Raw genomic sequence first — 27,803 nt, 5'->3', positions numbered from 1 at the left:
AATAACCCCCCTAATGTATTATTGATTACAGAGCTGTATAGATATGTGTCTATTATATCATCCTAAAGTTTGGCTTTAGGCAGTGAAGTGGCTTGATGTACCATGTTCTGCGTGTATGCAAATTGAGTTCAGTTTAAAGCAATGCTTTGGTTGTCACTAAGACAGGAAGTGAGGAGAAATGTTCAAATAAATACAGACAGTAATTAAAACCTGAAATGGGCTTAACTATTCCACACTCTCTACAAAACTTTAAAAAATGTATTAATAAGTCTAACATTAAAACCGGATTTCCCGAAAGTGAACAACTTCTGGGATCTGACATCACAGACATACATGTAAACACAGTAAGCCAAACAAATGAAAACCTATGCAGGTCACTGGCCTCCTGAGACTGTGACACTGACCAAAGGTAGAGTGATAGCAAACAGCCGTGGTAGCAGAAAGGAGAGGAGCAAGAACAGAGAACAGACACCATGAGGTACGTGGGTTCCCAAAACCTTATAGGAAACCTGCACTGCAGGCTGTGATATCTGAGCACATTCTTACTTAGTCTAGATGGGCTCAGAGTCCTGAAGCCATCAGATCAATATACCAGCCCGGCAGCCAGCAGTTTTAGAAGGAGGTTAGCAATGGCGGCCTTCATATCTTTCTCTCTGCAGATCTCCTTATGATATAGTGTGCACGTTCTAACTTGAGCCATTTCACTAAGGTTCTATGGCTGAATCTAACATTGGCTTGCCATCTAATTAGCTTATTGACCAATGTATACTTCAAAGCTGTAATGATTCACTCACAGTCACACTGTGCTTGCAGATCCCGGACAGCTTGTTCCCGCTCCTCTCCTCTCCTGGAGTGCATAGAAAGGTTTAAACTTGCTGGAACTCCATATGCTCACCTCTGTTATCTGTTGGAAATTCCTCGGGGCTGAGGTAAGCTCATTCTGCAGTCCCACACCTGGCCTCATTATTAGTGTTTATAGAGAGGTCAGGACATTCAGCCTGTGCCTGACCAATGTCTCTGTCTCTCTGATATATGTCCGGCTACCCAGCAGTCTCTCTCTCTCTCTCTCTCGCTCGCTCGCTTTTGCAATAGCATGCATATCCTAAAAATGTCTAAAACGATTATATTTTCTCCCGATGCCCTGCTTGTATGAATGACACAGATGGTAGCAGTGCTATCTTTGACTCCACAGTGGCTCCAACAGTTAGCTCCAGCTATCAGCTCCTCTACAAATGACTGTATGTGTACCTCAGAAACGATTACTTCAGCTCCACTTTGACACCTAATAAAGTAAAAGAAATAAATATGCAGCCAGATAGACATTGTACTCAAAACCTTCATATTGGCTTACCTCCACTTTCCTGTTACAGCAGTTTTTTGTAAATTTACCTTTTCCATATGCAAGCCAGGAGCAACCAGACCAAAACTTCAGGATCTAACCTCATTGCATGCATGGCCTTGCCCTTGGGTAGGGGAGTTATGGAGGACAGGGATACTTTCAATTTTCTCTTTTTCCTTGGCCTTAGACAAATGAGATTCCATGCCCTTCTGAGCTAAGTTAGTGGCCCTAAGAAAACGCACCTTCTCTATATTGCCTCTCACTGTACACAAAAGGCCATCTCCATTTATTGCTTCCCCTCCATGGATCTCCCAGCCAGGGCCGCCATATCTACAACATGGTACAATGTATGCTCTTGAATCTCTGTAAAGGTGCCCATACACTGCACGATTCTCGTACGAGAATCGCGGGAAATCCCGCAATCTTACGAGAATCGTGCAGTGTGAATGAAGACGTACGCCTGTTTCTACTGTACGGTCGCATGTCTTTTGTCTAAGGAGCACGCTAGAAAACCAGCCGAGAATTGTACGATTTTCGGCTGGTTTTAGCATGCTCGGGAGACAAATGCCGAGCGGGCTGGTGTGCGCACGCGCACACTGCCCGTTCGGCATTGGCGTCATCAGAAGCCCGCCCCTCAGGGGGGCGCAGCTTGCGATGATCGCAAGTACGATCTGCCTGTCCAAGGGTGCCCACACACCTTACGATAATCGCAGGAAATCCCGCGATCGTACGATTATCGTAAGGTGTGTGGACGCCGTGCAACCTCTACTACTGTAAGGTCGCACGACTTTAAACTTACGAACATGTTCGAAAACCCGCCGAGCATCGTACAATGTTCGGCGGGTGTGTAGCATGTTTCGTAAGATAAGAGCCGGCGTGCGCAAGCACACACTGCCCGTTCGGCATTGGCGTCATCAGAAGCCCGCCCCTCAGGGGGGCGCGGCTTGCGATCATCGCAAGTACGATCTGCCTGTCCAAGATAGGCAGATCGTATGTTTTTTTAAGTACCTTACAACCATCGCAAGACAAAAGTCTTGCGATGGTTGTAAGTTGTGTGCCCAGCCTTAGTACCAGTGCCAGATCTTGAAACCCCTGCAGCTGGGGTTTGCTTACTGTATGGAGAAAAATGTTAATACCAATTAAAGATGTACCTGCATTGGTTACAATAAAGATTGACAAGGAATTAACACCAGATATACATTTTTAAAACTGTTTATGCAGAGAAGAGTCTGGAACTTCCCTTGGTACCATGTCCATATTTTGGTCACTACTTCCTGAATAGAATAAACTGTGATCTCAAATATCTTTGTCCTGCAGACTCTGGCATCTTCTACTCATCGGTATCGTAATCCTCCCACATGCATATTGCATACAACTGACCGGACTGTATGGAAGGATTGCTTCTCCTCGGTTTCCAAAGCCGTACCCCAATGAACAGAACCTGACCTGGAACATCCAAGTCCCCGAGGGATATCGGGTCAAAATCTACTTTACCCACTTCAACCTGGAGCGTTCTTTCCTGTGTGAATACGACTATGTCAAGGTACATTCCCAGGGAACTGATGTAATGTGGTCTCAAATGGTCATAATAATGTATCAGTGAGTGCCGAACCTGCAGAAGGCAAAAGAGGAGCTGCAGTTTAAAGCTGACCTCCAGGCAAACAGCTAAATACACAGATGCGAAATAAAAAAAGAAAAAGAAAAAAAGCCTGACAGGTTCTCTTCAATTCAATATGGGAGACAGGGCTTAAATGGTATGGGGGGCAAGGCTTAAAACAATGCTAATAGGGTTATTCACAAAAGGGTGAAGAGTTTGGAGAAGGCCGGAGAAGAGAACAATCTAGGACAACATAGCTGAACTAGAAAGTGAGCTGAATTGGATAATTTTTCCAAATTAGCTATATTGTCCTAGATTGTTCACTTCTCCTGCCTTCTCCAAACTCTTCACCCCTTTTGTGAATAACCCTGTTAAACTTCAACAAGGCAATCTGGAATGGGGTTCTGACAAATTAATGAAGACAGAGGGCTGTTCAAGAACTCTTACCCTCACCTTGCCAGATGCCCGTGTTTCCGACGTGCCCTCCTTTCCAGTGCTGTAGCCTCCTTCAGTCCCTTCGGCATGTGACACCTTGTCGGACGTCTGAGTTTCCCAACACGTGTTGTGGTTCCTTCTTCTGACCCCGACATCTCTACTGAGTCTTGACAGACTGAGGACATCTTGTGACGACAAAGAGTTACAGCGGGGGACAACGCCAGACAGGAAGTGGGTATTGCAGCCAGACCTGTTTGTTTGTTTTTTTAGCTAAAAATACAAAATGATCCTGAAGTTGGAATTCAGTTTTTCTTAAAGAGCTCCAAGATACAATATAAATAAAATTAAAACAACACTGATACACGGAGCATTATGTCTACCCCTTCAAATGTTGCCACGCTTATCCCTTACTTTGTGACCTTCTATCACCTGTCTTCTGGATGGTGAGGCAAAATAAGGATGAAGAATAAATGCTTTTGATATACACATCTCCTTCATGAATAGTAAAAAAAAAAGTATTTCATAATGAAGTCATTACGAGGATGTGCATTATGACAAATTATATCTAATTGGTGTATAAGAGTAATTGTCTGACTTCCAGGACAACGGTCGGAGGATTAGTAAAACTCGACTAGGTGTTAAATTTGCTGGACACAAAAAAATGTACCTATTATCCCTGGTAGGCAAACCATCAGTATGAGTTATGTGTAACGAAAGCCTTGTTCCAGTTGTAATAACAATTATGTTTATCTTACATACAAAAAAAAAAGCTGGATTTGGTTTTAAGGTTGATTTAAAAATACATTTACATCATTTAATCCAAACTGGAATAAAGTGATCCTGACCTGGTCTGACTCACTTCTAAGATGACAGCAGTGCGAAATTCCGTACCTGTCTTCAAATGGATCCCTGAGTCTCTGTGTAGTCTCTTGAATTCTAGGCTTAGGATATACTTGGTGCCCTGGTTCATGCTCAAGCTGACTTCACGTGCTGCATGCTTGTTCAGGGTCATCAACTCAGAAAGATTAAAAACCAAGGACAGCCAGGCAAGGAGAATCTTCAGAAGGTAAGCAATTGTCAGACAGCCCATTAATTCCGCTCCTGAAAGGCTTCCTTTAACACTGGCTGATCATCACAGTAATAACTTGGGGTTGTCCTACAAAAAAAATCAATGTTTTTAAGTTTTATAAACATAAATTTATATTTATATGCCGCATATAGCCAACATTCACTACCATATATATCCACAGCTCACTTCCCAGGGGAAGGACGTGGCCCACTTATGTGGCAAGGAGTCTACTGACACAGAGAAAGCCCCCGGAGACACAACCTTCCATTCCCTGGGCAATACGATGACGGTAACATTTCGGAGCGACTACTCCAATGAGAAGGAATTCACCGGCTTTGAGGCTATCTACGTGGCTGAAGGTAAAGTAATACTGAAGTATTGCAGTCTGGTTTAGACTCATGTTATGTTAGCCAAGGCTTGGGGGGTCTGTTTGTAAACAATTTGCAGATCCCTTCACCATGAAAATTTCTGTGAACGTTCGCTCTATGCGAATAGAGGGAAAAACAAATGTTTATATTTTCTTGTGAGATCGATTGCAATGTTATACCGCATTATCACCACTAGATGAAGCTCAGGAGCATCCGGAACAAGCATCTCTTTTCTATGCTCCTCATCCAAGAACTTTTGTTTTTTCCTCTATTCACACAGATTGAGCGTTACCCTACCTGCTAGTAGTAGAAATCTGAACATTCCCCTACAGACCATAGAGAATAGTCCTGGTATTATAGAGGGCAGGGCCATGTTAGGGAATGGTTTACGGGACACTGATAAGCACGTATAAAATTGTATCGGTGTCCCTGCTAGATCCTCCCTCTCTCTTGGTTGCCACCAGGATAGAAAGTGATAGGGAATCCAAAAATGTTAGTTGACACCAGACCAAGGGGTCGAGGTAAATCTTCCATCTTCCATTCCATTCCATTTGAGTGTCAGGTGACTCAGCCTAGCTCAGCACACTCCACCTATACCTGAAGCATGTCTTATGGGAAGACTGACCTTCAAGCACATAGTAAGAACACTAATAATCATTATATGGCAGGAATCATGGTATATTGTGATGAAACTCATACCCTTCCCTGTGTCCTCCAATCCAGATATAAATGAGTGTGAAAAGCAGAACGAGGAGAAGAAGAACTTATGTGACCACTACTGTCACAATTACGTCGGCGGATATTTTTGCAGCTGCCCACCTGGTTTCGGTCTCCACACAGACAAGAAAACCTGCATAGGTAGGTCTACAGGCTTATAAGGAATGATTGCAGACATCCCAACTCTCCCGGAAACTCCGGGAGTCTCCCGCTATTAGATAGTGGCTCGGGACAGGAACATTTTCTCCCGGGAAAGGTTACTGTGCTATATCTAGCAGAGTAAAACCTTTCAATGCGATCTGTTTTTTTTTTCTGACATCGGGGCCGCCGTTAGTCAGAGAAAAAAATAAAGCATAGGAATGCATAGCTACATTCCTATTGGCTATTTCACTTTGCAATAGCTAATAGCAGACTAGCTATTGCACCCGCCCTCTGCTGCTGTCAGTCAGTAGAAGGGGACCTGAAGTTCTCCATCCGGTCCTCTTCTAGTGATTGACAGCAGCCGAAGGCGGGTTCAATAGCCAGCTTGCTATTGGATATTGTAAATTGAAATACCCAATAGCAATCTAGCTATGCATTCCTATGTGGTTTTGTTTTTTTATTCTGACTGCAGCAGCTCTCAGATTTTAAAAAAACCAGCAGATAGCAAAGAAGCTATTGCTTCCCGTGCTATCTGCCATCATTTCAGGGGGGTGCTCTCCCCCCGGATGGGGGGGGGGGGGATAGGGCACCTCCCTGAAATGAGAAGGGCACATCCCCCCTGAATATACAGCTCGCGGTATACTGAGACCGCCGCAGCTGGGACGGATCCCGACATTACTATCCAGATCCAGATTACTATCCAGATCCTCTAGATAGGCAGAGCCAGCAGGATTGACCGCTGGCTCTGCCTATCTAGAGGCAGAGCCAGCTGTACCCGCCCCCTCCCCCGTTCGTTCCTCCAGTAAGCGCTGGAGGATCAGAGCGGGTAGTGGGGGGAATCTCTGCAGGGAGCCATGAGTGACAGTCACGGCTCTCTGCAGGAACATGATCGAGAAGTGAGCGAGCGACGGTATGTGTTCCCTCACTTCCCGATCTATTGAGTCGACGTGTGACAGTTTCATTGTCACGCGTTGGCTTGAACTATGAGGTTGAGTGAAAATCACTCGCCTCATAGTTCTCCTTTAATTCACAAAATACCTCAAAGATCCTAAATTGGGTTTTAGTCAGCTTCTAACAGATTAGAAACATCGGCTGTGTGGTTACATTGGAGGGCTGTCAGGCTGTCAAGATTCAGCAGCAAAATAAATGAGAAATGAAGGATAGTTTTAAAGTGCTTTTACTGTCTGTTCACAATATGTACAAACATTACACACAGGTTCACTTTAAAGCAGACCATACACATTACAATCTGTACAATCTTCTTCTACCAACCATAAACCTTTCTTTACCCCATTGACCCCCAATCACCATCTCAGGTTTAAATGTATTTCTCTGCCTTAGTTCAGTGCAAGGATGACACGTACACCGCAAGTACAGGTGGCATTACAAGCCGGTTGTCTTTCCCTAAAAATACCAACTGCGCGTACACCATCCAGGCGGAAGAGGGTTCCTCCATTCTCCTGAGGTTTATGCACCTTGATGACATTGAGTCACATCCAGATGTCCTGTGCCCCAATGACCGGCTGCAGGTGAGGAATTGCTGTGTGATGGTGAATTCCTAGAATAGACTGTAATAATGTTATTCAAGCTCCTTTATATGTCCAGAGGTATGTGAGCACCCCTTCAGTTGCGGTGTTCCCAAGGAAGGGTATTGTTATTGCTACTAATACTTACAAAGACATTTTCAAAAATTGTGGTCTTCTAATCTTGTGGCAACAGTCTAGATCAGGGGCGGCCACAATTTTTCGCCTGGAGATCTACTTTTCAAATGATGAGCTTCAATGGCAGTGCATTGAAGTCAATGGCACCGCAGCCACGCCCCCAGTGCAATAGTCGCACCAGGAGTGCAGGCGTTCTGGTCCAGTACGATCTGCAAAAATGCTGCATTTTTGCATATTGCGCTGGACCGGAACGCAGGCATTAATGTGCCTGCGTTCCGGGTGCGGGCGATCACACTGTGGGCGTGGGGGGCGTGGCTGCAGTGCCATTGACTTCAATGCACCACCATGCCCCCTCCCGCCCCTGAAGGCAGGGAGCTGGCTGGCTTGCATTCCAATGTGTTCTAGAGGCCGAACACTCTGGAACACAGACTTCTCTCTCTCCTCGCGCTCTCTCTCTCTCCCCTGTTTCTATCTGCTGTCTCTTCTCTCTCTCTCTGCTGTCTCTTCTCTCACTTTCTCTGCTGTCTCTTCTCTCACTTTCTCTGCTGTCTCTTCTCTCACTTTCTCTGCTGTCTCTCTCCTGTCTGTCTTTTCTTACCTCCACTGCAGCAGCTTCCCAAGTCGGGAGGGCAGGACACAGGTCAGTGAGCCGATCGCGATCTACCTAATGGGCAACCCTGGTCTAGATGCATTACTGTGCTCCATGCTCAGTCATGTACAACTTCATAAAGACATGGATTAACCAGTTGGTTGTGGAAGAATTTAAGTGGCCTGCCAAAGCCCTGATCCGAACTCTACTGAACACCTTTGGTATGAATTGGAAAGCCAATTGCGAGCCGGGTCTTCTGGTCCAACATCGGTACCTGACCTCACAAACGGGCGCAAATTCCCACAAACACACACACAAATCTTGTAGCAAACCTTCCAAGGAGAGTGAAAGCTGTGCATTCTGTAGGTCACCATGCAACTATTCTAACAGATTCTGCACAAAATATGGATGTTCACTGTGGGTACCAAACTTCACATCTGTGCCGTCCTAAAACTCGCTAACAACTTACAAACTGCTAAAGCCAATAGGCACTACTCCGTACTCATACTCTTAGACCTTTCTGCCCCCTTTGATACAGTTGACTACCCACTCCTCCTCAAACACCTTCAGCGTCATCTACAATGACAGCTCCTCTTCCTATTTCCAAAGGGGTCCCCCAAGGTCCTGTCCTTGGACTCTTTATTTGCTCTATTTATACCTCCTCCCTGGGTCAGTTGATAGCCTTCCACAGCTTTCAATTCCATCTCTACACTGAACAAACCTAAATCTGTCTCTCGACTCAGCTCACTCCTTCAGTCTCCTCGTAGTTCACTAATTTACTAACCTAAGAATGAATGGCATTCTCTTTCAAAATCTGAGCTCATAATATTTCCTCCCCCGTGTCCCCTCCCCCAATTTTTCCATCAAAATCAATAGCATTTTTAATAGGTCCCTGTACTCATGCCTGGGTGCTAGGTGTAATCCTGGACTCTGACCTCTCCTTCAGGCCCCACATCCAATCACTGGCCAAATTCTGCCATTTTACCCTCTCTAATAGTCCGAAATTAACCCCTTCTTAGCAAACGTCACCACAAAGCTACTGATTCACTTCCTGGTTTTATCTTTCCTTAACTATTGCAACTCCCTTCTTGTTGGCCTACACAGACTATCCACCCTTCAGTCTACCATGAATGCTGGTGCTATACTCATCCACCTCACCAACGGCTTAGTTGCTGCCGCTTTCTGACAATCCTTCTACTATCTTTTACTAGCACAAAGTATAACATTCAAAATACTAGCAACATACAAAGCAATTCACACCTCTGCCCCGAGTTACATCACCAACTCCATCTCAAAATGTCATCCAAAGTGTCCACTCCACTCCTCCCAGGATCTCCAGCTCCCTTGTTACCTCCTACCATGCCCGCCTCTAGAACTTCTCTCCCATCCTCCCAACTCCCTACCCCAATCTGTCTGGCTATCTCCTATTCTGATACCTGAAAACTCGTCTCTTCAGAGAAATCTACCTCACCTCTACCTAAAATCTGCACTTTCTCCATCAGCTCATCCCTTACAGTTATTACCTCATTTATCACTTTTAGATTGTAATCCCTCCAAATCCTCTCGTCTTGAATTGTATTGTAAATGTACTGCCTCCCTCTCTAAAGCAGTGTGCAAACTGTTGGCGCTATATACACCGAGTGGCCAGATTATTATGACCACCTGACGTTTGTAGGCAAATTAGCTATAATTTGGCGCTGAAGTTGCTAGAGGGACAGACCATTATAAATAGGGAAGCGGGTTGGTTACCACAACAGTAGTGATTTGTTTCTGAAGATACGGGGAAACAACGCTCTCGCCCTGCAGCGCTCGGCCGGCTGTCACTTTCTTTTCTCCCCGCTGGAACACAGAGCAGCGCCCAGCGCGGGAGAAAAGAAACCAGGGATGCGCCGATGTATCGGTGCATCTCTACTGAAGTTGCTAGAGGGCCAGACCATTATAAATAGGGAAGCGGGTTGGTTACCACGACAGTAGAAGTGATTTGTTTCTGAAGATACGGGGAAACCACGCGATTTAACAGCCTTTGAATGTGGGATGATTGTTGGCGCTCGGAGCCATGGAGCGAGTATCAGCAAAACAGCAGAATTGGTTAAATGTTCAAGAGCAGCTGTTGTTAAAATGTTTAAAGACCGGACTGTCAGCCAAAAATCTGGGTCTGAACGTGCGAATTGTGGCCGTCAGCGACTAGTCAATGTTAGGGCAGAACGGAGAGTGGCAAGACTGATACAAGACAACAGAAGGGCAACAGTGCCGTGTCAGATTCCTCGCATCACCTTTCACCATCTCGTGGAGTCACGAGGCGGCCCAACGAAGTACTGATGGGGTGGTCATAATAATCTGACCACTCAGTGTAAATCCTGTATAACAATAATACATTTGGGCTATGCGAGGGTATGGAAAACTTTTTTAAAGGCTGGTCTACAAATTCCATAGCGCACGTCTGGCTGGGAGGCCAACTCATATAGCTAGCCACAGATCCCGCTTCAGTTCATTACCCAATCTGTGTCCTCAGGCCATCTGTAAAATCCGAATACAAACTTTTTCCTGGCAGAAAATTTACCATTTAACATTTTTAAAGGTCCATTTCTTCTACAATGTCAACAGCCAATTTATCAGCCACTACAGTATGATCCTGTTTTGCGTTTCTCTTTATTTTATCCGAGAATAAAATGTTCCCAAAAATGTGTTTTCACGGTTCCTGTGTTCAACTTAAAATGAAATGAAAATGCCAGAAAGCACTTAGATTTATCTTTGGCCAACGTGTGCTTAAATGTTGCTACTTTTTAGCACTGACACAGATCTAGATACCAACAAAATGGCTTCAGTTTCATAAGCGCACAAAAAATCAATTTGATAACTATGACACTTCAGTTATTTGATACGCTGTTCCCGGGGACTTGTGTAATTTTCCAGTTTGTGCACTGTTTAATCTTCATTTACGAATTGACAGAAGCTGTCCAGCGAAGGCCAAGAAATTCTGCACTCCTCTCGTCCGAAATTAATGTGACCTGAAACCCTAGCACACAATGCTGAGGCACCGCAGGTACATGTAGTATCTGAAGGGGAAGAGCCCTTGTTGTTCTTAGTAAGCAGATCATTCTCCCACACTGCACCGTGAACATGAAGGAAGAGTCTTGTAACAAGGGGATTGTTCCTGCTTGTGTATGAAAACCGTCAGACTTCTCGCGTTCGTGTACATACATTTAATTCCTGTCTTATGGGCCAAAGGTTTACTTGATATTGGTTGGCCAGGCTTAATTTTGTTATTATTTGTTGCTATCGGATTTACTATATTCACTGCTTTTGCACTAGTGTTGTTTACAGCAACCGCATTTCATGTTTAAAGTTACATTAAAGTCAAACTTTCTTTCCCCCTTCCCAATCCTGCTGTAAGGACTTACCTTAAATTATTCCTCTTAATCCGATCATCTTCTTCTTTCCAGGAGTTTTTAGCTGTCCCTCCAGCGCTGGGTGCGGGTCTCCGATCCAGCGCTGACTCCTCTGTCCTCCTCTTCTCTCATGTCCCACGGAGTCTGTGCGGGTGCACGCTGCCCCATAGACTTACCTTGTGTATCTCCTCGTCTCCCGGCTGAACATCTGAACTGCACATGAGCCCCAAGACCCTTTGCGGCCACCCGAGAAATTTTCAGATGTTCGGTCGGGAGCACGCGGGGAAGACACAGGTAAGTATTAACCCTTTCAAAAAGTTTTTGTTTTAAAAAAAAATAATTTTGCATATATCTACTGCTTGCTAGCCATAGCTTTATGCAAAAACATGCGAGGGTTGAATAACCCTTTAACTTTCCCAGGCAAGTTAAAGTCCACAAACCAAAATTGTCTGCTACATATTAATAATAATCAGTCCCAATATTCCTCATTCAGCAGAGGTTCTGAGAGCAAGGGGTCTGGTTTGCCAATAGCAACCAGATAGTTCCTTTCATTTTGTAATGCAAAAACAAACATCTGGTCGGGGTTCTCTGTACTGGTGGGGGACACCATGCCACCATCACCATCCAAAATCTTCAGTCGTCAGTAATCTGTTATTTTGGGAACACATATTTCTTAATGTGCTTCTGGGAATCATGCCTGTAACTGTCATCCTTACAATGCCTCATGGGACTTGTAGTTCCACAACAGCTTGAGGGCTGGAGTTGCCCACCCCTGGCACTAGGGGATCTCATTATATACAATTTGCAGAGCCTTTCTCCCTGCAGATATCGGTGAATATTTATTTTGGGCAAATAAAGCCAAAAACGAATGTTCTTATATTTTCCCCCAGTTCTAATGTAGTTTGTTGTAATCATTCATTATGGCCACTAGATGGAGATGAGGAGCATATGAAATACATATTCACTTCCTATGCTTCTCAGCTCCATCTAGTGGCCATAATGAATTATTACAACAAACTACATTCGGGGAAAACTACATCTAGTGGCCATAATGTATTATTACAGCACTGCATTTGAACTGGGAAAACTCTATTAAGCACATTAATTTTCGGCATTATTCGCCCAAAATGATAATTTACAGATAATTGTTTATAAATATACCCCAAGGTATTTCCAACTTCACTAATCAAACTCTCTCCCCAATCATGCACACCACAGTTATAAGAAACTATACATGTACATACAAAGTCTACACCACAAGAACATAAGGAACCAGCTCTAAAAGTCATATTAAAGTGAACCAAGGGGCAGGCATGGAAGGAAGAAAAAGAAGTGCCGCTTACACCTGCTGCACAGCATGCCAGGTCTTTCAAAGCCCACAGTGCGCTATGATACAAAAAGACAACCGAGTTTTCAAGTCATTGGCAATGACTCTTAACCCTTCTCTAAGGCCACCCATTACAGTGATGGGCCAATAGAAAGGTACATTCGGTGAGAAGAGGCGAGTGCTGCCAACCAGGAAGTTGATTGTTTTGAGAATGCCATATGGGGGATCCAAGGCAGTCTGCAGACACATGGAGGTTCCAGCCGAATGGTGTAAGTAGTGCTTCGGAATGACTCTAGCACAGTTGTAGAGTTTACTGGACAACAGCAAAACTGATTTTACATTCTGTCTGTATGTTTTTCTGCATCTCACAGATTACAGTCAATGGTAAAGACACTGCTGTACAGTGCCGGGACAGACTACCATCAGAGATTGATACAAGGAGTAGTAAAGTGGACATTGTTTTCACAACAGATGGATTGGGAACTCACACAGGATGGAACCTTCAGTACACAGTAAAAGGTAAGAGCGCCAACAACCTTTTCTAATTCAATTGGCAGCACTGCCCTCACATACAATGCAGAGCTCTATTAATCTTGCATAGTACTTGATGACGACAAAAGCATCCTAAAGAAGAGTCTTTGGGGGACTGGTCACATGTTGGGGATGCCTGCCAGAGGGAGAAATTAAGTTAGTATTACAACCTTTTCCTCTACCCCTAGACCTAACAAGCATTTAACCCTTGCAGTGTGGAGGTGGGAGTCACAGAGGCCCAAAGCAGACAGAATGCTGCCCATGGGCACCATATGCTTTCCTGCATCCGATATCCATGTGTACATAGCCCAGTGTCATTCTGCACAATACAAGGCATGATAACTTCAATGAATAGTGCATGCTGGGAAGTCCACACGTCATTTTGGCCACATAATGCTAGAACTGGAAGGCATTGGCACAGATAAACTATTGTTGTGGGCTAAATATTTGACGCATGGAATTCTGGATGCCCCCTATATAACAGGGTTTGAAATTAAAGATGCTACTAGTGTGCCAATTTTTAATAAATACAAACTGGATAGTGGTTCTAACCCTTCAACCCTCAAAATTAAAATCTATTTTTTTTTTAATTAAGATTTACCTTTCGCTATACTTCAAATTGATAAATGGCTGAGGTTCTGCTAAAATAAGCTGCTATAACATTTTAATTTTTTTGGGAGTGAAATCAACTACAAAGCAGAGAAAAGAGAGAACAGAAGTTCTGCTCTACAACACCCGGTTCCATGATTTATGGGGGTTGCTGGCTGCCGTTGACACGCTGGTTATTTAGATTTTTCTTGTTGGGTTGGGTAAAGAATTTCCACAGGAACCGCACAATCCGTGTAATTCACTTAACTGGCAGGCCACGCTTCCTGGCAGTTCTCCAGCCCACTGGCGGGAATTAATGATAAGTATCTGGCTGCTTTCTATGTTCGAAATGCTCCAAGGTGAGAAGCAGACAGAGGGGCTTGTTCTAATCCAATATTTACATTTGTGTTAAGATATTCTTGTTTCTTTGAATGAGGTTGCTACTTACCTACTCATTTGTAAAGCAATTGGGTCATGGACAGATCTGCTTATCACAATGCAGCTGGTTAACTCATGGGTAGAAAATCACATTTTGTTCTCCACACTAGTCCATGTTTAGCTCTTTCTTGTCCTGATCCTGTGCCGCCACCTCGAGGACATTTTACACCTCTGTATAATTAGAAAATGTAGCAATCGGTGGCATTCCCCCTCTGCCGCAACTGCTACCGCAGATTGGGTTGGGAGGAAGGGGTGGCAGTAAGAGTTTTGATCAGGCTTGGGTGAAGTCAGGTGAACTGAACTCGCACCAAGCCCAGCCTCATCTCTTCTGACGATCGAAGAAAATGTAGTCTGGTCTGATTTATCTCAACTTCTGCTGAGTCACACAAATGCTAAGCCAGTCACTGGATCTAAATCCAATAGTACAACTTTGGGATGTGGTAGAATGGGAGATTCACAGTATTAATTGGAAGTTGATCACTCATGTTAACCTGGACCAGAAGACCTCCCTAAGATTTACAGGGACATAGGAACCAATTATAGCCTAAGGGCGCATGCCCCATATTAAAGTGGATGTTGGCGGTGCTTGCTGCCCGAAAGCATGAAGCCGCTTCTGAAACTGAACTTTGATTATTTATACTCTAAATTTAATGGAGAGGGTCTCGGGGGACAGACTGCATACAATGAGGGAAATCCACTTTTGAGACAGCTGTCACTAAAACAAGTGTACCCTTCGGAAAATGTCCTCTCTATAGTTGTTCCTATTCTGACCATCTAGGTACAGACAATCACACCTGGATGCAACCAGTTCACTTCCAGATGTGGTCGTCCATAGGTAATCACAGCTTGTGTGATTACATGCACATGGCCTACAAACAGCTTCGGGTGGAGTCAGCTGTTATTGTACAGTACAACTCCTCCGCGAGATCGTATGAGTCTCATGGTGGAATTGCCTGGAGATTGGCTTTAACTGGGTCGTGACAGACATTGCGCTAGAAGATGTTATTCTTTCTCTTCTCAGAAAGCTGGAATGTATGCTCTTTGTCAGGTTTTATTGATAGTCCCAAGTCTCCTCTGTGCTATGTCTAGATACTGTACAGAAAAAGAACTGTCTTTACGTTTGGATCTATAAAGCCACGCTTCAAATCCCTGAATACCACATAAAGGAGGATGAGCAACAAATTAGATTTTGCTGCTGCTGCACGCCTATGATTTTAGGGTAAGCAGGGAAGAGTTCCTTGGTGGCCATTAAAGAGTTAAATATAGCAGACCACTGATTGACCTGGTCCAAAGTGCATCATATACAACATCAGCATCCAAAACAGCCATCATGAGACAAGGCAGAAGTGCAGTAATTTCTTGTATGAATAAATAACCACATATCCCGATAGGCAGTTATTACATTTTGGCAGGTTCCTGTAGTATAGAGAAATGCATTTTGCTGCAGGTAAGTCATCAACACCCTCCCATCCCCCACACCCCGATTATTGTCTATAAAAAAGTGGTGCAAAAAGGAATTGGTGCAAGACATTCTGGTAAACTATGTGGTATTCCAACTGGTAATTATGGTTCAACAATGCATGCTAATTACCAGTTCATTTCATCATAAAATTACCATTAAAGAGATATTTGCATGCTATCCTGAGTGATAATTACAAGAGGTGAAGTATATCTAAGTCCCACATACTGTATTTTGTTAAGCTTTGGATAGAGTATGGAAGGGTCAGAACCTCTGACATGGTTTTATTTAATGTCTGTGTCCAAGCTGGGGACGTTCGCTCTCTCCATTTGTCCTGGTGACCACTGTCTCTAAAACTGAATGTGGAGGAAAAATCTAAAAATTTGAGTTGTCACTAAAAGACAAATAGAGAGGAAATCTTCAATGGGGACACATGTTTTGGTGACATATATCTAAATGGAATTTCACTCAATTGTGAGATGTTCACTCTTATTTCCTGTTTTGTCTACGCCAATGATGGGTAACCAATCAGCATGGTGCTCAATGATGTGATCACCATGAAAGCCAGTTATAGTTGTCATAGGTTTGTTTTCTAACAAAACCTGCCAGTGACAGAGAGACATAGTGACAGTGGACCCCAGCAGGTCGCTATTGTTTCAAAGCCTCACAGTGTGCAAATAGATACATTTAAAAGGTTCTAATAAACTAATTAAAATTGTTCAAGTGTAAAATAACCAAAAATGCATTTTAAAACATTTTTGTCCATTTGGCAACTGAAAAAAACATGACCAGGGTATGTAATATGAAAGCGTGCCAAATAAAAGCTTTAAAGGAGAACTATGAGGTGGGTGCTTTTCACTCACCTCATAGTTCTAGCCGACCTGTGACAATGAGACTGTCACAGGTCGGCTCAGTAGATCGGGAGGTGAGCGAACACATACCGGCGTTCGCTCACCTCTCGATCCTGTCATGGCTCTCTGCCGTGACAGGGGAGGGGCTGGATTCCCCCCTCCCAGCTCCGATCCGCCAACGCTGACTGGCGGATCGGACGGGGGCGGGTACAGCTGGCTCTGCCTCTAGATAGGCAGAGCCAGCTGTCCTCACGCAGCTGGGCGGATCTCGACATCGATGTCGGGATCCGCTCCGGCTGCGGCGCCTCAGTATACCGCGAGCTGTAGCTCGCGGTATACTGAGCTTAGGGTAACGGGAGGACGCTAGTTTGTGTCCTCCCGTTACCCTAAGGAGAACTATGGGGAAAAGCCCTGACCCCATAGTTCTCCTTTAAATGGCTTTTAAATATTTTACTATTATTATTCATATTTCATTATTGTCAAGTTAACTGATGCATATGGACACTCCTAAAACTGGTCAGTGCATCTTCAATGACCTCTAGTTACAAAAAGGATTAAAGCATGCATCGTAGGTAAATGATGCATTATAGGCACGCAGAAAGATGATACAAAGTTACAGTTTGAATCAAGCCCAATATCCGTATATCGTGGGCTGTCCAGTGCTAAACCTAGAATCTATTTTTTAACAACAATAGATAAAAGTGTCCTTAAAAAAAAAAAGATACCATTGTGCTTGTGTCTATCAACCCAAAAAAATGGATACCGTATCAAAGCACACATACTTGATTCTAATAATTGCCAAACTCTTCCATACTACGAGGGCACAAGAAGTGGTGCTAGTATTGAATCAAGCTTTATTTAAGTTATCTGGCCTTATGGGAGGCAGGTAGGTTGCTTTCCATATCTCTGTGAACTGATCGAGTAGGATTGAACCCTGTCCTGCTCCACCTGAGCCTGAAATGGCTAATAAGGGGGAAACATTTGTATTTTCAGCAAGAAGAGACATTTTCCTAAACTCTTTCTGGTAATTACATAGAAAGACCCTAATAATGCCACTTTTATAACACGGTATAGCTCAAAAAGACTGATTATAGAACGTTTCCTTTATAAAGTGGAAGAAACATACCAGTGTAGTGTGTTGTAGTGGAGTGTGTAGTAGAGTTTTTAGGATAGTAGGATTTATTAAATAACAATGCTCATGAAAAACCAGTGAAACGTCCTCAAGAAAAATACAGCAAGCCCAGTTGCCTTGACTTATTTTGTACAGACATACCATGGCCTGGATGAATGAGAACCTTCACAGACATTGTTACAATTGGATACTGCACACTAATGCAATTGCACTAAAACTTTATATTTGCCTTGACATCAAGTTTCAGATGTTGCTGCCACAACCTACAATAAAGCTACTCTCAACAACTTTCCCCCATCAGATAACTGCAATGCATCTATGTATCTCTTGCATGCCGATGATTCAGATATAGCCAATATCCAAGTGTCTTATGACATATCAGGTCCTACATATGGACAGTCCTTTCTTCTGCACTGAATGGTGCACATGTAATGATATGTGAGCAATGTTCAGTGCTGTAGTATTCTGAGTTCAGTCTCACATAATGACACCCAGTAGGTCTGTGAATGCTCAATTATATATTCGCATAGAAGTCATTTATTTTTCTAATTCAGCTAGAGCAGGGGTGCCCACAATTTTTGTGTTAAGATCTACTTTTCAAATGGCGAGCTACATGAGATCTACCAACAAAAAAAAACCTCCCTCGCGCTCCTTCTCTCTTGCTCTCCTAACTGTCTCTCCTCGCTCTCCTGGCTGTCTCTCCTTGCTCTCTCTCCTGGGTGTCTCTCTTTTGCTCTCTCTCCTGGCTGTCTCTCTTTGCTCATCCTCCTGGCTGTCTCTCTTTGCTCATCCTCCTGGCTGTCTCTCCTTGCTCTCTCTCGTGGCTGTCTCTCTTTGCTCATCCTCCTGGCTGTCTCTGCTGGCTGTCTCTTCTTGCTCTCTCTAAAGTCGCTGCTCTGCAATATTATAGGACACCGGGAAGCTAGACCTCCTACTTCTCCTCCTTTCGTGCTCAGCCCTCCATTTCTCTCTTTGCTCATCCTCCTGGCTGTCTCTCTTTGCTTATCCTCCTGGCTGTTTCTCCTTGCTCTCTCTCTCTCGTGGCTGTCTCTCTTTGCTCATCCTCCTGGCTGTTTCTCTTTGCTCATCCTCCTGGCTGTCTCTCTTTGCTCATCCTCCTGGCTGTCTCTCCTTGCTCTCTCTCGTGGCTGTCTCTCTTTGCTCATCCTCCTGGCTGTCTCTGCTGGCTGTCTCTTCTTGCTCTCTCTAAAGTCGCTGCTCTGCAATATTATAGGACACCGGGAAGCTAGACCTCCTACTTCTCCTCCTTTCGTGCTCAGCCCTCCATCCTAAAGTTGCTGCACTCATGCTGTCGGCCTCTGCCTTTATGTGTCAGACGAAGCAGACGGGGAGGGGCTAAACAGACCATAGGAGGGTTCTCGGGATAGTGAACCGACTTACAATCGTGATCTACCAGCATCAGCTTTGTGAGCTACTGGTAGATCACGATCTACCTAATGGGCACCCCTGAGCTAGAGTAACTGCCAGAAATTTGCCTTTACACTGAGTTGGATACAAGACAGCTGAATGCTGGCCTTCAATTTCAGCTGAGATCGAAAGGAAGGCCAGTGGTGAAACATCTGAGGAACTATCTCTAAAAAATAAGTCAAGGCAACTGGACTTGCTGTATTTAAAAAAATAAAATAAAATACAGGACGTCCAGTTGCCTTGACTTATTTTTACAGATATACAATGGCCTGGATGAATGAGAACCTTCACAGACATCTGAGGAACTGCAACATTTGATAGATGTTGTCACCTTCTTCACAATGAATGTGCATTACAATTGTATAGTGTTTTATATGTTTTAACACTGTAGTTAGCTTTTTGTCTAAAAACTGCTTTTGGCAGCTCATTTTTTTTTTTGTGTTCTCAATAGTCAATGGTTGTGGACCCCCAGAGGATGTAGAGAGTGGGACTTTCTCCTTTGTTACCACCATAAATGTGACTACATACAATTCAATAATCCAGTACAACTGCAAAGATTTCTATGTGATGAAAGACGACTTAGGAAAGACCTAAACGGGGAAATTATAGCTACAATTATGTAGACAATTTTCTGGCCTCGTCTGTGGCCCTGATTTTAACGGAGTTCTACAACTATATCCGCCGGCTCCTGTCAGAATACCTGCACGGAGTTTGCAACCTGCTGGGCGGAAGTGTGCTGACAGCGGCACCCGTGCAGCAAATTTTGTCAGGTTCATCAAGAACTGGCTGAAATTGGCACAGTGCATAGCCTAGCTAAGTCTGCCATAATGTTCTTATATGATGCGTATGCCAGCACATTATAGCAAAAAGCTCCTGGGAGCCGGCTTGTTTAACACCGTTACTTCTGCTTTAAGTGTACAATTTCCTTAATATTAGACACATCTCTCAATTCAACAATTACTAGCTGACATGGCCAGTGAGGGTCCAAAATACCAAAGCAATTTACTATTAACGCAAACATGTCACAAATGTGAGCAAATCAAACTGAGCATATGATGAAAAATAATAAGCGAATGTTCCCTTTGGAGAAAACTGCAGGTCAAAAGTAGATCATTAAATCCAGAGATGCAAGCAGCTGGGGTTACAAGCAAATCTTATTTTTACCTTCACAAGTTCAGCTTGACTCTGTGTCCCCGCTGCCTTCCCTATTGGACAAGTGATGGGTGGCCTTACTGAATAATAGGGAGGGCAGGTTTGTCAAAGTTTTACCTTTAAGCAACTACTTGCTCCAGCAAGAACGTTCCAGTTACCCTGGCAGAGCATTCTGGGTCATGTTGCTCTACAAATAACTACAAATATTCCTGGCTGACAGAAATATACAAAATGAAATAATGTTCTTAAAAGGCTCCGAACTCATAAAAAACGTTTAATGAAAAACACATCACCCATCTTCCTGATGACTAAATTCTGTTAGGAGGGGTGAAATTCATCAGAGGGATGAGGGAATGGCATGTTCTCTCAGCTTCATGAAATACATTTTGGAGGAATTGTGGACATAGGCCTTTATTTTGGATTTACCAATGTATTTGTGATTGTAGACAGAGCCTGAGGATGGCACATGCTGCTGCAGATGTGGGGCTGACGGGGGAGATTCGGAGGCGTCTTCTGGGTCGCCTCATAAAACATTTCAATTAATATTTTTTCTATTCCCCACTTTAGTGCGGTATCGATGCGGAGCTGAAGGACAGTGGGAGGAAATAAATACTGGGAGGAAAACACTGCCAATATGTGAACCTGGTATGTTCAATTCAGAGAGTCCCTTAAAAGTGTTTTAACTGAAGTGAGCGAACACATACCGGTGTTGGCTCACTTCTCGATCTTGTCACGGCGCCCTGCCGTGACAGGGGAGGGGCTGGATTCCCCCCTCCCCGCTCCGATCCTCCAGCGCTGACTGGCGGAACGGACGGGGAGGGGGCGGGTACAGCTGGCTCTGCCTCTAGATAGTCTAATTGTCGGGATCCGCTTCAGCTGCGGCATCTCAGTATACCGCTAGCTGTAGCTCGCAATATACTGAGCTTAGGGTGACGGGAGGACGCTAGTTTGTGTCCTCCCGTTACCCTAAGGAGAAATATGGGGAAAAGCCCTGACCCCATAGTTCTCCTTTTAATATTTCTTGTATACATGAATCATTTACAATGACCACCAACCAGAGGCTTGGGAACCACACGTGACTCCTTGTAGTCTTTAAGCAGGTACTCAGTACTTCTCTCTGAATATCTGACCACTTCAATTAAAACTTTATATTAAGTAAAATTAGGTATTTTGCAATTATTTTCCTCAGGGTGGTCAGCACCTTATACCTCTCTAATAGGCACAAACATAGAACGTTAGTCCAATCTCTGTAGGCAGTATAGTAAAGCAGCGAGAGGATGTTACAGTAATCTCATGCCACCTTCCGTCCGTTTAGTATAGTCCCTTCCGGATAACCTGCAGCTCTTGCTGTAACGGAATGTAGAGAGTTTTTTTTTTTTTTTTAATGTTAGGAAATGAAATGTATTGCATTTACAATGCAGGGCGTAGAAGTTAAAGGGTTATTAAACCCTCATTGGTTTTCGCATATATCTACTGCTAGGAAGCAGTAGATATATGCAAAACGATTAAAAAAATTACTTTTTCAAAGGGTTAATACTTAACTGTGTCTCCGCCGCGCGCTCCCGTCCGAACATCTGAAAATTTATCGGGCGGCCGTAAAGGATCTTGGGGCGGGCGCATGCGCAGTTCAGATCTTCGGCCGGGAGACAAGGAGAGACACAAGGTAAGTCTATGGGGCAGCGTGCACCCGCACAGACACCGTGGGACATGAGCGAAGAGTAGGACAGAGGAGTCAGCACTGAATCAGAGACCCGCACCCAGCGCTGGAGGGACAGCTAAAAACATCAGGAAAGAAGTAGATGATCGGATTAAGAGGCATCATTTAAGGTAAGTCCTTACATTAGCAGTACTGGGGGGGTGGACACTTTTGCCCTTAATGTCACTTTAAAGAAGTATTAAACTTTCAAACTCTTTTCAATTACGAATACAGATCTATCAAATACACATTGCCCAGCAAAGTATTTCCTTCAATTTCTGCCCAAGCACTTGGCTACTGGCTCTTGTAGGCGTAAAATATCAGTGTTTGAACCCTATGCATAGACATTACTCTTATTTTTGGATCTATAACTCATAAGTGGACAGATTTATAAGGTTAATGCAGATTATTTGTACCAAAATCCTGCCTGTGATAATTAGGATAATAGGCAGCGGCCAGCCTCTTCCAGAAGATTGGCTAGGCTGATTGTGAGGCAACTCATGTTTGATATCTAAGGCATAACAATGGAGATCTGAAACCAGGAACATATATCTGAGGTGTCCCATCGCTGTGGGAGTGTGGTCTGCATTTTCGATCCCAACCCTGGGAGTAGGAGAGACACCTTTTCTGTGAATGTATCCCTTTTATTATAATACCTTCTATAGGAAATCAAGGAAGATCTCCCCAAACAAGGACAGACACTATGAAAACCTGACATTTTTAAACCTGAACTCCGGGCACAGAAACCTTAATTTTAATATATTGCTCAACAGCCACCAAAGATATAAATCTGCTTTTAGTTCAATAATGCATTTATAACCTGTCCAGAAAGCAGAGTTGTGGGAAGGGCCCTGCAGGCTCCACACAATACAGAAAACTACAGGAGGGGGCATAGACAAGACCACTCACTCTGCACAAGAAGAAAGAGTAGCAGTGACTGGTCTCTATTACAGGAAGCTCTTGCACAGAGAGAAAGTATAACACTGGATTACTGCACACATCTGGCGCAAAATACACGATGGACACTAAAGGCTAAAGGGCCAATGTACAAACCCTTTGCCCAGCGTAAAGCTGGTTGAATGCCATTCGCAAAGCATTATTGCCACTGGACAGCACCAAGGAGCAATGCCAATGCTCCTTGGCACCATCTAGTGGTGGCAATGCTGTGCAAACAGCATTCTCCCAGCTTAACACTGGGTGGAAGGTTTATACATCAGCTCCCAAGAGTCAAGTAAGAAAACACATGCATCTTTTATTCATAAGACACACATGAATAAAGCAGTGTAACTATTAAAACATCATTACATATATTATTATAAATGCCAGCAGTGCCAGTACCTGAATTCAACTTGGTATACCAAGCAGTACCCATAGCGAGTCCATTGTAAGGCAGTGCAAAGAGCATGGCAATAAGGAGGAGAGGGCAGAGTGACAGAGAGATGAGCCCATCAGTGTGCTTCATCTCCTTCACGGTCCATTCACAGGTTGCGGGAGAATAGGGATGGGGGGCATCTGTTGTCTGCCACATACAATGCTGTTTTAACACCTCTCTCTGGGCAGGTTAATAACACCTTCTAACTCCAATTATGCAAATGTATCAACACCTGGTTGTGACTAACAGATTATGTGGATTGGAGCGACATTCACCGTATTTATTCCCAGTACAAGTCATTCTGAATTCAGAAAGCTGGTCGGATGACCAGTGAAACGTAATACAGAAAACTACAGGAGGGGGCATAGACAAGACCACTCACTCTGCACAAGAAGAAAGAGTAGCAGTGACTGGTCTCTATTACAGGAAGCTCTTGCACAGAGAGAAAGTATAACACTGGATTACTGCACACATCTGGCGCAAAATACACGATGGACACTAAAGGCTAAAGGGCCAATGTACAAACCCTTTGCCCAGCGTAAAGCTGGTTGAATGCCATTCGCAAAGCATTATTGCCACTGGACAGCACCAAGGAGCAATGCCAATGCTCCTTGGCACCATCTAGTGGTGGCAATGCTGTGCAAACAGCATTCTCCCAGCTTAACACTGGGTGGAAGGTTTATACATCAGCTCCCAAGAGTCAAGTAAGAAAACACATGCATCTTTTATTCATAAGACACACATGAATAAAGCAGTGTAACTATTAAAACATCATTACATATATTATTATAAATGCCAGCAGTGCCAGTACCTGAATTCAACTTGGTATACCAAGCAGTACCCATAGCGAGTCCATTGTAAGGCAGTGCAAAGAGCATGGCAATAAGGAGGAGAGGGCAGAGTGACAGAGAGATGAGCCCATCAGTGTGCTTCATCTCCTTCACGGTCCATTCACAGGTTGCGGGAGAATAGGGATGGGGGGCATCTGTTGTCTGCCACATACAATGCTGTTTTAACACCTCTCTCTGGGCAGGTTAATAACACCTTCTAACTCCAATTATGCAAATGTATCAACACCTGGTTGTGACTAACAGATTATGTGGATTGGAGCGACATTCACCGTATTTATTCCCAGTACAAGTCATTCTGAATTCAGAAAGCTGGTCGGATGACCAGTGAAACGTCTTCAAGAAAAATACAGCAAGTCCAGTTGACTTATTTTTTTACAGATATACAAGACTGTAAATGCTTCTTAAAAGCAAAAAGAGATAATCAGTTCTCCGGCATGCCACGCGGGGCTGTGATATGTGGCAGAACTGTGTATTTTAAATCTAAGAACTGGATGAAATACAAATCTTTTGCTCGGTAAAACAGCTTTGATTTATTTGTCTTGAGTTTAGCTTTAAAGGTTTTTTCACCTGTATTTCTACCTGAACACCTCTTTTATCATGTAAAGCTCTGACATACGGTATTTTCCCACCCATAGGAAGAGATAAAACTGTTCGTATCTGTATCCGCCTACGCGCCAGGATCCTTTTTCTTTTTTAAAATAGTTTTTTTTTTTTTTTAGCCATTTTCATCAGTTTGTAATTCCGTGCAAAACCAGTTACAGGTCATTGCTGTGTAAGTGACCGTCATCTGTTTCTAGTGACTCTTTTTCTTTCTCTCAGATTGTGGAAAAACCGTCTCACATGCCACACAACGTATAATTGGAGGTTCGTTGGCCAAGCTGGGACAGTTCCCATGGCAAGTATACATAAAATTCGGTAGTTCCTCGGCAGCCGGTGCACTGCTCTCTGATAAGTGGATTATAACTGCCGCCCATGTGGTGCATGACACAGACCCAACGGAGTTCACTATGACAATGGGGATCATCAGTCGGAATGATAAAATTAACTATAAGGCTGTGGCAGAAGCCTTCTATATTCACCCCAGTTACAGAAACGATGAACCATACAACCACGACATCGCTCTGATTAAACTCAAAGACAAAGTACCGATAAATGAAAACATCCTCGGGATCTGTCTCCCGACCAAAGACGACAGATATCGGATCAGTGAAGATGAAAATGATCACCACGTGGGGCGAGTAGCTGGCTGGGGTATCACAGAAAAAAATGTAATTTCAAGATATCTGCGCTTTGTGGAGGTGGACATCATCAACCACGGACAGTGTGTGCGCGCGTATACTCAAAAGAAAATCAAAGTTAATGTCACTGAAAACATGATCTGTGCCGGTAGTGAAGAAGGAGGAAAGGATTCCTGCACTGGTGACGCTGGAGGCTCACTGGTTTTCTTTGATGATAAAAGCAACCATTGGTTCATTGGTGGGATTGTTTCCTGGGGGTTGGAGTGTGGGGCTAAAGATAGTTATGGAGTCTATACCAAGGTAAGCAACTACCTTGACTGGATACACAATATTGTCCAGAACAAATAAAGATCATTTACAATAAAGTACTTAAAAATGCATTTTTGTTGTGTAAATAATTTACTTCTCAATATAATGGGCTCAGGCAGTACTCCGAAGGGGGCTGTACAGTTGATGTACACAGGGCTGGATTAACATAGGGGCTATTGGAGCACCAGCTCCAGGCCCACCACTGAAAATAGGCCCGGCCTGCCACAATTGCCTTGGTATGCTCAATGACAATCCGGGCCAGCCGGGTTGAACACAAATCAGGCAGAGGTGCCTGTGGCTCTCTAATCAGATTTGCCTGGGTTGTCCCTCCCATTCTGTGTCCTGAACTTTGTCCGGTGCTGTACAAAGCTCCGCACACGGATTGGGAGGGAGAGGTGGACAGAGAGTGATGCTTTCCTGGCAACAATACATGTTATCCTCCCCCTGCTTCCCGGGTGTCACCCGGCTGTCCTCTCAGCTGCTACATACACATTGCCAGCAAAACCCGCCCTGCCTCCTCATGAGCAGTACACCTGGAGCCATCCTCCCTCCCTGTGCTCGGCATCGTGCTCAGCATTCCTCCACTACAGAACAAGCCCCCCCCCCAATAGCATAGGGGAGGTGTTCTGCAGTTTACAAAGATAAACTGAGTAGGGATAATAACATTGGACAGCACTGGATTTCTGGCAGGATCGACAGGTATTTTTTTGCACTTATTGAACAGATATAACAAAACACTTTCAATGCCATATTTCACAGACCAAAAGGAGGCAAATAGAAGTTTATTGCTATGGCTTACATACACTTCAAGAAAAGCTAGTGTAAAAATAGTCCAAGCACTGATACTGTCATCCCAGTCCTTTATTTAAACCAGAGAAAGATATAGGATGTCATTGTTAGTGTTTTCATGCAAATAAAAGCTGTATGGCTGGGTCTGGCTGCTATACTTCTGACTCAAGAGACCCGGAGAATAGTCAGCATTCCTTATCTCTAGTTCCGGGTCAGTGCCTTAGAAAGTATTGAAGCTAAAGCACCAGCAGAAGAGCCAGGCAACTATTATTATCAGAAGTACGTAAGATAACACATACATCTTGGTGGGTTAGGGTAATAGTTACATTGTTACATAGTATTTGAGGTTGAATAAAGACATTAGTCCATCAAGTCCAACCTATTAGGATCTCATTCTAGGAGTACCTGTACCCCTGTATATTGCGGTCCCTTAAGAAATCGTCTAAAACATTTGTGACATTTATATACAATTTGAATAAGCCCCAATATGTTGGACTGTAATGGTACCAAACAAGCGTTAGTAAAACCAGTTACATTTTATATAATGTTCACTAAAAATTCAAAAATAAACAATTTCATTAAACATTCCATCAGAATGGGACAAAAACAGAAAAAAGTTATCTGAGGGCTGTCCTCAGTCTACCACTGGAGCAGCTCGATAAAACTTCATCATGATTTTTTTGTTACCAGAACATACACCTCAATATCATAGAAGCTAGGGATGCACCGATACCAGTTCAGATACCAGTGCCGATACCAGTGCAGATACTTGGCATTTTCATGAGAACTACCAGGGTTGCAGCTGGGACCTGGCTCTGGCGCTCCACCACTGTCCTGAAATAATTAGTCTGTATTGTTTTAGAAAAACTGTCACATGACAATAAACAAAAATGTATCAGTACTTGTATCTGTGGGGACTTGGATGAGTATCAGTACTTTTACTTGCAAAACTGGTATCGGTGCATCCTTTTATTTATAAAAACGAAATCGTACATTAAAACAGAGATGTGCAAATCCCAGGAGCTCCGTGTGCTCCTTACAAATGACAGCGGCCTCCTAACTTTTGAATTTTTCTCTAGTCTAGTCTTGGAGGTCGAAAAGGTATCTGTACTTGTACTTGTACCGAGTGCGGTACTTGGTATCGGTGCATCCCTAATAGAAGTCATGAGCATAGCCAAAAATCAGTGTACAGTAAAAGCTGCCACTTCCAGTGGAGTGAGGATGGCCCAACTCCTTTCTCAGGACACTCTCTAGCCTGCTTCACCAGCAGACACTGACAATATTTATAACACTAGAATCTACAAATGATCAGAATTGATACAGTGTGAGCATGACCC

General features: G+C 43.8%; 2 protein-coding genes across 2 annotated transcripts in view; both read left to right on the top strand.

Annotated features, from left to right (window-relative positions):
* The first annotated feature begins 473 nt into the window (after positions 1-473).
* Positions 474-14,372, top strand: LOC108789091 (mannan-binding lectin serine protease 2-like). The gene is made up of 7 exons (XM_018559021.1): positions 474-478; positions 2,657-2,882; positions 4,622-4,799; positions 5,532-5,666; positions 7,008-7,195; positions 13,004-13,151; positions 14,311-14,372. The coding sequence occupies exons 1-7, from the start codon at positions 474-476 to the stop codon at positions 14,370-14,372; spliced, it is 942 nt and encodes a 313-aa protein (XP_018414523.1).
* Positions 14,373-15,620: 1,248 nt separating this feature from the next.
* LOC108789090 (mannan-binding lectin serine protease 2-like) overlaps positions 15,621-27,803 on the top strand; it is a 39,819-nt gene continuing 27,636 nt past the window's right edge. The window contains exons 1-2 of the mRNA XM_018559020.1: positions 15,621-15,636; positions 24,950-25,701. Coding sequence (XP_018414522.1) covers positions 15,621-15,636; positions 24,950-25,701 — 768 coding nt within the window. The remainder of the gene's footprint in view (positions 15,637-24,949; positions 25,702-27,803) is intronic.

This window comes from Nanorana parkeri, unplaced genomic scaffold (genome assembly GCF_000935625.1).
Source record: "Nanorana parkeri isolate BGI_ZX_2015 unplaced genomic scaffold, ASM93562v1 scaffold376, whole genome shotgun sequence".
NCBI lineage: Eukaryota > Metazoa > Chordata > Amphibia > Anura > Dicroglossidae > Nanorana > Nanorana parkeri.
The sequence above is the reverse complement of the archived record's forward strand: the minus strand, read 5'-3'. Positions and strand labels throughout refer to the sequence as shown.